Here is a 12001-nt window from a genome sequence, read left to right on the forward strand (position 1 = left end):
CATAGATTAGTATCTTCATGGCTTTGGAATTTCTTAAGTAGGACACAGAAAGTACTAGCCATAAAGGAAAAATATTGATAAATTTGACTACATTAAAAATTTAAATTTCGGCCCTGGCCAGCTGGTTCAGTGGATAAAGCGTAGGCCCGGCATATGGACATGCCAGATTCAATCCCCAGTCAGGGCACACAGTAGAAGTGACCATCTGCTTCTCTCTCCCTACTCCTCTCCCTTCTCTTCCTCTTCCTCTTCCCCTCCAGTAGTCAGTAACTCAGTTGGTTCTAGCATAGGTCTCCAGCACTGACGATAGCTCGGTTGGTCCAAGTATCAGCCTCATGTGTTAAAAATAGCTTGGCTGATTTAAGCATCGGCCCCAGATGGGGGTTGCCCAGTGGATCCTGGTTGGGGTGCATGCTAGAATCTGTCTCACTATCTCCCTTCCTCTCACTTAAAAAAAAACACATTAAAAAATATATTAAAATTTCTATTCAACAAAAGACACCACAAAAGAGTAAAAGGTAATCACAGAGCAGAGAAGATGTGTATATAATATAAACACATATTCAATAAAGAAATTTTAAAGGACAGTTACAAATAAGTTAAGAAAAAGGTACCATAGTTACCCTGACTAGGAGGTGGTACGGTGGGTAGAGCATTGGACTGGGATGCAGAGGACCCAGATTCAAAACCCTAAGGTCAGCCCTGGCCGGTTGGCTCAGCGGTAGAGTGTCGGCCTAGCGTCGGAGGACCCAGGTTCGATTCCCGGCCAGGGCACACAGGAGAAGCATCCATTTGCTTCTCCACCCCTCCGCTGCGCTTTCCTCTCTGTCTCTCTCTTCCCCTCCTGCAGCCAAGGCTCCATTGGAGCAAGGATGGCCCGGGCGCTGGGGATGGCTCTGTGGCCTCTGCCTCAGGCGCTAGAGTGGCTCTGGTCGCAACATGGCGACGCCCAGGATGGGCAGAGCATCACCCCCTGGTGGGCAGAGCGTCGCCCCCTGGTGGGCAGAGCGTCGCCCCTGGTGGGCGAGCCGGGTGGATCCCGGTCGGGCGCATGTGGGAGTCTGTCTGACTGTCTCTCCCTGTTTCCAGCTTCAGAAAAGAAAAAAAAAAGAAAAAAAAAAAAAAAAGAAAAACCCTAAGGTCACCAGCTTGAGTGTGGGGTCGCTGGCTTGAGCAAGGGGTCACTAGCTCTGCTGTAACCCCCCCAGTCAAGGCACATATGAGAAAGCAATCAATGAACAACTAAGGAGCCACAACGAAGAATTGGTGCTTCTCATCTCTCTCTCTTCCTGTCTGTCCCTCTCTCTATCTCTATCACAAAAAAAGGAAAGAGAGAGAGAGAGAGAGAGAGAGGAAGGAAGGAAGGAAGGAAGGAAGGAAGGAAGGAAGGAAGGAAGGGAGGGAGGGAGGGAGGGAGATAGAGAAAGAGGAGGAGGTAGTTAAGTCAATTTAAAAAAGAAAAAGACTTGAGCAGGTACTTTACAAAAGATACTAGTGAAATAGCCAATAAACATATAAACATATAAAAATACTTAACCTTATCAGCAGAAAAATAAAATTAAAAAGCACAACACATTATCACCAAATACCTATAAGAATGGCTAAAATAAGAAATAGTACAGTACCAAGTTTGATAAAGAATTATCTAGAACTCTCATATACTCCTGGTGGAAGTGTAAATCTGTATGCTTAAAATTCTTCCTAGGGCCTGACCTGTGGTGGCACAGTGGATAGAGCACTAACCTGAAATGCTGAAGTTGCTGGTAAGGAACATATGGGAGTTGATGCTTCCTGCTCCTACCACCCCACCCCCTGCGCGCTCTCTCTCTCTCTCTCTCCTCTCTAAAATGAATAAAAATCTTTTAAAAAAGATGTTTTATAACTAGTTGCTTAATAAAAAATCTTAAAAAAAAATTCCCCCTAGATAAACACCCAATAGAAATGGGTATATATGTCCAAAGGACATGCACAGGAATGTTCACTAAAGCATCATTTATAATAGTAAAAACTGGAAACAAACCAAAGTGTCCATTAACAGTGTAATTAATGGATGAATATATGTTAATTGTGTTATATTCACATGATTTAAAGTTGTAACAAACTACAAGTACACAAACATAGATGAATCACACAAACGCTGAGTGAAAGATGGACATAAATAAAGTACATAATATATGATTCCATTTATATATTTATATGTATATATAGCTCAAAGACAGGCAAAACTAATATACCGTGTTAGAAACCAGAATAACAGTGGTTATCATTGATGGGAGCATGAGATTGTGATAATGTTCTACTGCCAGACAGAATTGGATACTGTTTACAGAGGTGTGACACTTTGTGAAAATTTATTGAACTGAGTACATAAGATTTCTATATGTATATTATACTTAAATAACAAATTTACATTAAAAAACAACAATAGTATTAACTTAGTGCAGAGAAAAGAATTAAAAATACTAAGGACAGGAAAAAGTATGGTAGATCAAAACTGGGCAAATGTCACACTGCCCTTCTATACTCTCAGGGCAACCATAAGCAACTACATTTACTTTGACCATCACAGAGAGAATTCCATTCACTCAGCCTCCTAGGAGGGAAGGTGAAAGTTCTTTAGAATAATCTGACTGTGCCTCTTACCTGCCTACTTAATGCTTAGACAGACAGTCCCACTGTATAAGTGGTATAATCAAGGAACAGCATGTAAGTGGAAGAAATCCAAAGGCCTAATATAAGCTATAAGACTATAGAGATATATAACATTACTGAACCCAGAGAAGAGAAAATTCTCTAAGTAAGCATTACCTTTTCCCAAGCATACTGCACTATATATAAGTGCAGCCAAGGAAAGCCAAAACAACTGGATTCTACCTTTAAGGGAGGGAACCAGAAACATAGATAATTATTCAAGGCAGATCTCCTAAAAAGCATCTTTAAGGCCCTGGCCGGTTGGCTCAGTGGTAGAGCGTCAGCCTGGCGTGCAGGAGTCCCGGGTTCAATTCCCAGCCAGGGCACACAGGAGAAGCGCCCATCTGCTTCTCCACCCCTCCCCCTCTCCTTCCTCTCTGTCTCTCTTCCCCTCCCGCAGCCGAGGTTCCACTGGAGCAAAGATGGCCCGGGCGCTGGGGATGGCTCCTAGGCCTCTGCCCCAGGCGCTAGAGTGGCTCTGGTCGCAACAGAGCAACGCCCCAGAGGGGCAGAGCATCGCCCCCCTGGTGGGCAGAGCGTCGCCCCCTGGTGGGCGTGCCGGGTGGATCCCGGTCGGGCGCATGCGGGAGTCTGTCTGTCTCTCCCCGTTTCCGGCTTCAGAAAAATACAGGAGCAAAAAAAAAAAAAAAAAAAAGAAGCATCTTTATTGTCCATCCAAGGGCCATCAATTTAAGGCCCATAAGGAACATGGATTAGAGGTCAACCAACTTCACAAGTAATTACTGAGTATTATGTCAGTGAAAGGCACTACCTTAGGTATATGGATTCAGAAGAAATGTTTCAGCACAGAATCAGATCTAATCCATCCTAAAATAGTATCAGCAACCTGATAAAATTTCTAGAAGAATCCAGAGACCATGTTCATCATCCAGGTGAGATGACAAGAGAAGGCATCAAGGAATAAGTGCATTTCAACTGGAACTTGAAGGATGGAGAGAATTTTAAGGGCAAGGTGGAGGATAAGAAGTACTTAGATATTCTAGGCAAAGGCAAATGATGTAAACAAAATCAGAGATTGGAAAGCACAAAAAAATGAACATTTAGAGTATCTAGTATGTGCTAGTCATCATATTATATGCTGCTTTTTATATAATTAATTCATGAAGCTGAGAAAGTTTAGGTAATTTGCCTAAGCCAGTAAACTGGTTTAGCCAGATTAAAATCCAATTCTATCTAATTCCAGAACATGTGATCTTTTCTGTATGTAACATGTGATCTTTTCTGTATGTATGGCAATGGGAAAAGTACAGATAAAGCTGAAAAGGTTAAACTAAGATCAGGGCCCGGAAAACCTTTTATTTTGTGAATAGGGACCAATGAAGGTTCTTTACAAAGTACAGCTACAAAAAGTCTCATTCAATAACGTAACCAAAAAAGATTTAAGAAGAAATGTTAGAACTAAGTTGAGAAGTGTGGGTAGAGCAGGAAATACTATCTTAGAACTATAAAAAAGAACACTAGAGTTGAAGCAGAAATAAGAAAGGCTGCCACCGAAGTTTAGATGAAGGTACACAGAAACAATTATGATGTCAAACACAGAGGAGAAAAGTAAAGAAAAGGCTGCTTACTGGTGTACAGAGAAGACAAGCTACTAAAGAAGTGGTGCACCAAAACACTATATGAGGACAGAAACTGCATCTGCTTTTGTCGCCAGTGTATTCAGGATCTAACAGCGTTTCACATACATGTCATCAATAAATTCATGATGTAAGGGAGAGAGATCAAAGGGACAGACTGTGACTCTACAGAGATATCAAGGGTTGGATCAAGATTTTTAATCATACATTATAATATATAATAATAGGTGATGACTGAAGCAACTGAATGCATGAGAATCTCACTAGGATGTAAACAGAAGGAGAGGGCAGAGTCCAGAAATTTGGAGAATACCAGGCAATCCTGGTAATGACAAAAATAAGTAAGAAGAGACAGGAAAAAAATATCAAGAAGCCAAACAGAACTGAAAAAGGTTACTGGTGACCCTCTGCAAAGAAGGTTTCAGAGAAAAGTAGAATGAAAATAGATGAAAAAGGCGAAGGATAAGTGGTTAAGTGGGGGTACCCACTCAAAAAGATTAAGAAAATAAAAAGACAAAAGCTAAGAGATGGCAGATTGTGGTAATGTGCCCTAGGATGGGAAAACTGAAGACATTTGAGGGTTAAAGAGAATGCAGTTCCAAAGGTAGCAAGATGGAGCAAAAGCCACACAGGTTGAGCAAAGAAAGAAGGAAGAGAAAAGGGAGTGAGAAAAGTACTGAGCCAAAGATGTAAATAGCCATTCCTATTCTTTAAAAAGAAGAAAAGGGAAAAAGAAAATAATTCTCAAAAAGTCCAAGTCATTCACAGGCAGTAACAGAACCATCACACACATTCTGCTTGGGTGTGCTGCACTATGTCCTGAAAGATAACACTCTTCTAAGAACAGGAATCTGGACTAACCCATCTCTGTATCTAGTCCAGCTTAGCCTGGCATAAAGACTAGCACACAGACCTCAATCAATGTTACTGGAAGGGAGTGTGGGCAGATAGGCAGGACCTGGGATGGCTTAATGGCTCATTCAGGCTGATATTTCTCATATAAGAGGAGCACTGACATTAAGGAACAACAGCTCAGCTCTGGCTAGAGCTAAGAATACACACTGAGTCTTGCCTCAGAGCCTCCAGGGAACTACCCTGAGAAGAGTCCTATAATCGTTATCATTGTCCCGAGAGAACTGTACCATACACTGGCGTCTTCCCTGGCAGGATGACAATAATGAGCTGCAGCCCTGAATAGGTGTTCTTGAGATGCCGGAACATGGGCTCCACGCTGTCTGCCCCCTGCGCATATTTGCAGAAGCAAGGCTGGCCCTGGATAGGCATCCCTGCATCCTTGGAAATCTTCCGCAGCTGGTCCGTGAAGTTCCTGCAGCACAAGTATGGTCGTGACAGGAGGCAGTAAGTCCTACTTTAATACCTCTGAACAAATGCCTCCCTCTTAAGTTCCTAGCACTGTGACAGTCACAGAGAGATTCTAACATGAATGAGACATGATCAGAGCTAGTGTCAAAAACATTTATAGTTGAGTAGGACAAGAAAAAGCTTGCTGGCCCTGGCCGGTTGGCTCAGCGGTAGAGCGTCGGCCTAGCATGCGGAGGACCCGGGTTCGATTCCCGGCCAGGGCACACAGGAGAAACGCCCATTTGCTTCTCCACCCCTCCGCCGCCGAGGCTCCATTGGAGCAAAGATGGCCCGGGCGCTGGGGATGGCTCTGTGGCCTCTGCCTCAGGCGCTAGAGTGACTCTGGTCGCAACATGGCGATGCCCAGGATGGGCAGAGCATCGCCCCCTGGTGGGCGTGCCGGGTGGATCCCGGTCGGGCGCATGCGGGAGTCTGTCTGACTGTCTCTCCCTGTTTCCAGCTTCAGAAAAAAGAAAAAAAAAAAAGAAAAGAAAAAAAGAAAAAGTTTGCTAAGTGTTCAATGGTAAAAGCAGAGAGCTGAGGGAGCCCAGAGAAGGGACCTGTGGGAATTCTCAGGGTCCTCATCACTTCCCACTCAAGCAGCTATTTCTGTGCTGTTACAAGTGTATAGCAATAAAAAATAATAATAATCAATTAAATTTAATAAAAAGAAACAAGTACATAGCAATAGGCAGATGCCCTTTCTCTCAAATTAAAATAAGGTCCAACAGTGACTGGAATACGGGAGATCCTCAGTTAAAATGAGCTCCCTCCTCCCCTACTGGTTCTTTGAGAATGAGAAAGCATAATTAGCCACTCTGCTTTAGCTTTAGGGCTTTAGCCTGGGGGCGGGGGGAAACAAAGTTGGAAGAGAAGGTACACATGCAATAGATTTTTAAAAATTAAGCTACATAGCCTGACCTGTGGTGGCACAGTGGATAAAGCGTCGACCTGGAAATGCTGAGGTCGCCGGTTCGAAACCCTGAGCTTGCCTGGTCAAGGCACATACGGGAGTTGATGCTTCCAGCTCCTCCCCCCTTCTCTCTCTCTGTCTCTCCTCTCTCTCTCTCTCTCTCTCTCTCTCTGTCTCTCCCTCTCCTCTCTAAAATGAATAAAAAAAATTAAAAAAAATAAAATAAAATAAAAGATATTTAAAAAAAAATTAAGCTACATAAAAATATAATAGACTAAAATAAACAGCAGGAAATTTAATTTTTGAAAATCCTACATTCAGATTAAAAGCAATAATGTACAAATGGGGAAAAGAAAAGCAAACTGTAGAGGATGCTATTATATAGCATATAAATATCAATACAATTGAAAAATCTATGCAGCAAGAAAATAAGCATATTTCATATATTTAGTTAAAAAACTCAAGAAGGCCCTGGCTGGACAGCTTAGTTAGTTAGAGTATCGTCCTGATACGCAAAGGTTGCTGGCTGGATCATTAGGGCACATACAGGAACAGATTCATGCTTCTGTCTCTCTCTCCCTCTCTCAAAATCAATTTAAAAAACACACACACAGGAAAGACAAATACTGTATAATACTGCTATGTAAAATTTTAAATCATTCACGTACATATAGGTAAATAAAAAGTACACATTGAATAGGAAGGTTATAATAATTCCTGACAGTAGCTGCATCAAAAGGAAGAAATGGGATCAGAATGGAGGATATAAAGGAAATGTTAAATTTAGCTATAATAATATTTTATCTACTTAAAAAAATAAATATGGGCTCTGGCCAGTTGGCTCAGTGGTAGAATGTCAGACTGGCAAGTGGATGTCCTGGGTTCAATTCCCAGTCAGGGCATACTGAAGCTACCATCTGCTTTTCCAACCCTCCCTCTCTACTTCTCTCTCTCTCTCCCTCCCTCCCTCCCTCAGGCAGCCATGGCTCCATTGGTCTCAGGTGCTGAGGCTGGCTCCAGTGGCCTCCACCTCAGGCACTAAAAAAAATAGCTCAGTTGCTGAGCAACAGAGCAACAGTCCGACAGGCAGAGCATGGCCACCTAGTGGGCTTGCCAGGTGGATCCCGGTCCAGGTGCATGTAGGGGTGCATGTAGGGGTCTGTCTCTGCCTACCCTCCTCTCACTAAAATAAGTAAAATAAAATAAATGATAAAACTCAGGATGATGGATACATGAGTATTTGCCATATTATTCTTTTTAATTTTTCAAAATAAATCTTAGAATAAAGAAATACAACCTGATCATTGTTTCATATAAATAAGAGCCAGGCCTTAGATGGACACTATTAACAGTATTTGTTTCTATTTCTCTTCCATTATATATGACTGCAATGTAGCTACTAATAACAAACCAACAGAAAAAAACAAGGTGTTACTAGATTCCATTACTAGTGTGTCTCTACTTCAAGACACACTAGTAGTCCCAATCTTTTCTCTACTACCAGATCATTTGGGATATTGTGTACAGTGCTGGGGGCCACAAAGTGTTGAGATAAGTCTAGAATAAGGAAGGTCTTGAAACTCTACACTAGAGGTGATATACAGTTGAAGTACAGGGGCCTCTTTAACCAATTGAAAAATTCTGATGGTTGGCCCTAGTACTCCCTCATCCATCCCCAATGAATTATTTCTCAAAATAATGGGGCAAGGGAAAACACAGGAATAAGAGAAAGCACAGAGAAAATAGAGCTACCAACAAGGTGACACAAAGTTATAAAGGTAGAGAACTGGAAGCCTTTCAATACTACCAAGGACCCGCTCTCCAATGCTAGACCAAGGCTAGAGAAGCCTAGCTTAAATGGGGCTAAAATACCAAGAACCCAGGTAAGGAGACAAGAGGAACTCATTTAAAAGAAACTACAATTGTGATGGTAGTACTTGTGAACCTATGAGGGATGAAGGGCGAGGGGAACAAGGGGGACAGAGCAGCCTAGTACCCACGAGTACCCACATCTATCAAGGACTGCTGTCACTAATTCTTATGAAAACTCCAAGTACAACTGAACCCACCAGGGTACAGATCTCTATTATCTTTGTAATTGTCCAACGTGATCAGCTCCACCAACTCTTCCTCAGCCTCAGAGTATACTGATACCACCCCAGCTCCAGAGAAATAGGAAAACACCACTTCAAAAGACTGCAGGAACTACCAAATAAGTGAATTTTGTGGTATTTGAAAAATATCTCAATTTAGCTGTCTTTAGAAAAAAGACTGCAGGGGAAGAGTCAGTGATCTCTTCTACTTACTCGTTCACTTACTCAAGACCATGACTCCCCTAACCTGTTCCTTTATACCATTTGGCTATATCACTTTCTTTAGTGCTGTCTACTCCTAGCCCCTCAGCCACAGGTGGCTCAGAGGCCTTCACAACTCAATGTTCACCTAATTCAGGTTACTTGGTCCTGACTAAACAAATTCTATGCACAGGAGAGGAAAGCTCAGAGGACCAGCTGAATACTGCTCTTTTTTGTTTCCAATTAAGAATGTTTAAGTTTTGAAGCCTCAGATCTGAATTTGATCCCAACTCTGAGACTTTCTTGATATGCATACTTTGTATAAGTTACTTAACCTCTTTGAGCCCCAGTCTCCTGAAAATGGAAATACCACCACCTACTTACTGTGAAGATGAAGTAAAAAAACATAACATGAGGTACAATGTTGGCACAAACATTATAGTCATTACTATTATTTATTACCAGGTTAATAATTATAACAATAAAATAATTCAGGCCTCCCTTAGAAGATTTATGCCCTGAAATCATTATCTCTGAACAGGTACGGCTCCTTATCCAGACTCCTGACCACAGATTGGCAGAAAAGAAACAGGCAGAAGTTTGAGCCAGATAGCACAAGGAGGCAGAGTCAAGACTCAGCAAGAGCACACAACAGATCAAATGTTGGCCTCTTGGGGGTAGGGGAAAGTAGGCAACTCTAGGGTCCTCTTACCACCCTTCCATCCAAACACCCAGCCCTCCTTACTTGAGCACCTCTTCTCGACACTGTTTTTGGGGTGCGAAGCAGGCGATGGCCCAGACTTTGATCTCAATCCCATTGTAGAACTGTTTCCCCCTCATGTCCCAGACACCCTGATTGGGTGTGGCAATGGCCCGGTTCTGAGGATAGGCAAAGGGGTAGTCCAGGTGAGCCTCTGTAGAGCCAGGTGGGTAGGGGAGCAAAAGCCCCTGGCTATTCAACCAACCTCCCCCCAAAATACCCCAGAGATGTTGTCTGGCCCTGACCCTGCTCACCCGGCCGCCATATTGCAAGATGGGCGCCGGCAGCACTCGTCCTGTCACCTCCGTCATGTCATCCTTCACTTTAATCCCAAATTCCTGGATGTAGGGATCTAGGTTGTAGCTGGCATTCTTCATCTGCAAGACAAAAGAAGTGGATCTCAGGAAAGCAGCAGTTAGCAATACTACTCACCCTCTGGATCCCAAGTAGAATGCCCTGGGCTGCTGAGATTGGTGAGAAATAGCCCTAAAAAAAAGAGGGAGAGTGGAAGATGATGTAAGTGGGAATGGATAACATAGGGAAGTAATAAAAAAGGGGAAAAAGAAATAAGAAACAAAGTAACTACAGTCAAGAAGTAAGAGTGGTCCTATGGAATCCCAAGCAACAAATCTAGACATGTGTCCTGAGCATACTGCCAAGGCAGAAATGCATCTATACCAGGGGCCCCAGTGACTGAGCAACCAAACACGTTTCTCTGCAGCCCCACTGACCAGGCGACTGATCTCCTCCTGTCTGTCTGGGGCCGACCTAGCTGTAGCCTTTATCATGGTCGAAGTCTGATTGTCGGTCAGCTTCTTAATGCAGCGCTGTCCAGCCACAATGTTACAGACCTGAGGAAACAAGAAGGATAGGTAGCTCTGGCTTGAGTTCAGTCCACCCTATACTCAAGAGCCCCACAGTAAGGGAAGAGACCTTGGCTGTCAGCCCTGGGAAAGAGACTGCAGAATCCCTTGGGCATACAAGTAAGTTAAAAAATAGCCATGTGCAATACCAAAGACAATATAGCCAATATAGCCACTTTGTGATTAAGAGCTAGGGATCCAGCCTGACCTGTGGTGGCGCAGTGGATAAAGCATCGACCTGGAAATGCTGAGGTCGCCGGTTTGAAACCCTGGGCTTGCCTGGTCAAGGCACATATGGGAGTTGATGCTTCCAGCTCCTTCCCCCTTCTCTCTCTCTGTCTCTCTCCCTCTCTCTCTCCTCTCTAAAAATGAATAAATAAATTAAAAAAAAAAAGAGCTAGGGATCCAGCAGCAGAGCTGGTCTCAGGTCTCATACGTTAAATGGAGAGAACAGTAATAATCTCAGGGTTTTTGGGGAGACTAAATAAAATAAAGCACTTATAGGACTGAGAATAGTTCTGGAGCACAGTAAATACTCAATAAATTGCAGGATAACTTATTATTTACCAAAGGTCCCAGTATAGAGCTCTTCTGAATACTAAAATCTCAATATATATGATATAAACTGGATCCTTAAGGTAGTAGACACTCTCCAATGAAGGCAGGCAGTCTGTTGCTCCATCCTGCAACCCACCAAAAGAATAAGGGATGGCTCTTAACTCTTGAGTCCCAGCCTACAGATAACCATTGAGCCCCTGGACTACAAAAATCACTGTCTCTGTTGACTGACAGTGTCTTCTGTTGGTATGAGAAATATCCTGCCGCTCAGTCCCTCTGATTTGGGCCCAACAGAATACAGCAGGGATCAGAAAAGACTTTCTAGTGATACAGAAGACTTCCATTCCCCAATACACTATATTGAAGATGCCATGAACAGGAAGCCTTTTGGCAGAGTAGAGAAAACCAGTAGGTTTAGAAGACTTTAGTTTGAAGACTAGCTTTTCCACTTCTAGGTGATGTTACCTGGGGCAGGTCTAGGTCACTTCACTGGTGCTTTATTTTCAGTCATGGGGAAAAAAACACTAGCTGTCTCATCAAGTTGTGAGGATTTAGGAAAAATGAAATATATAACTTGCTTCCACAAGGCCAACACTATGCAAGTACTAGTTCTTTCCATAATTTTCAGCAGAGTCATGCTGAACAATGGTTGGGGAAACCAGGACAAGGTCACCTGCCCTTGAACTCTGTATCCCAAATAATACATGAATTAGTCAATTCACTTAATGAAATCCAGAATTAAAATTTGTGAGATTACTCTCTTGAAAGAAGCTTTAAGTTTTAGCACTCACTACAGATGATTTCATCTGCAGAATCAATAAGAAAAAGACTAAGGCCTGGACAGTTGGCTCAGTGGACAGAATGTCAGCTGGTAATGCAAAAGTCCAGATTAGAGCCCATTCAGGGCACACATGAAAAGCGACTCTCTGCTTCTCTCCCCCTCCCTCTCCCCCTTCTGTCTC

The 12001-nt window shown here is 42.9% G+C and overlaps 1 protein-coding gene and 1 long non-coding RNA gene across 4 annotated transcripts in view; one reads left to right on the top strand and one right to left on the bottom strand.

The window, feature by feature from the left end:
• The window catches only part of LOC136331347 (uncharacterized), a 41439-nt gene that overhangs the window by 19798 nt on the left and 9640 nt on the right, over positions 1 to 12001 (top strand). Inside the window, exon 3 of one of the 2 annotated variants that reach the window (XR_010730474.1) lies at positions 1706 to 1763. This is a non-coding gene — a long non-coding RNA (uncharacterized lncRNA). Of the gene's footprint in view, positions 1 to 1705; positions 1831 to 12001 lie in introns of those variants that run through there. The other variant, XR_010730473.1, reaches the window with a different exon arrangement.
• Positions 1 to 12001, bottom strand: part of AGO1 (argonaute RISC component 1) — a 40019-nt gene that overhangs the window by 8770 nt on the left and 19248 nt on the right. The window contains exons 9-12 of one of the 2 annotated variants that reach the window (XM_066269659.1): positions 10350 to 10469; positions 9864 to 9995; positions 9604 to 9737; positions 5432 to 5616 (exon numbers count right to left, since the gene is read on the bottom strand). In XM_066269659.1, the coding sequence (XP_066125756.1) occupies positions 5432 to 5616; positions 9604 to 9737; positions 9864 to 9995; positions 10350 to 10469 (571 nt within the window). The remainder of the gene's footprint in view (positions 1 to 5431; positions 5617 to 9603; positions 9738 to 9863; positions 9996 to 10349; positions 10470 to 12001) is intronic. The other variant, XM_066269660.1, reaches the window with a different exon arrangement.

Source organism: Saccopteryx bilineata, chromosome 3 (genome assembly GCF_036850765.1).
Source record: "Saccopteryx bilineata isolate mSacBil1 chromosome 3, mSacBil1_pri_phased_curated, whole genome shotgun sequence".
NCBI lineage: Eukaryota > Metazoa > Chordata > Mammalia > Chiroptera > Emballonuridae > Saccopteryx > Saccopteryx bilineata.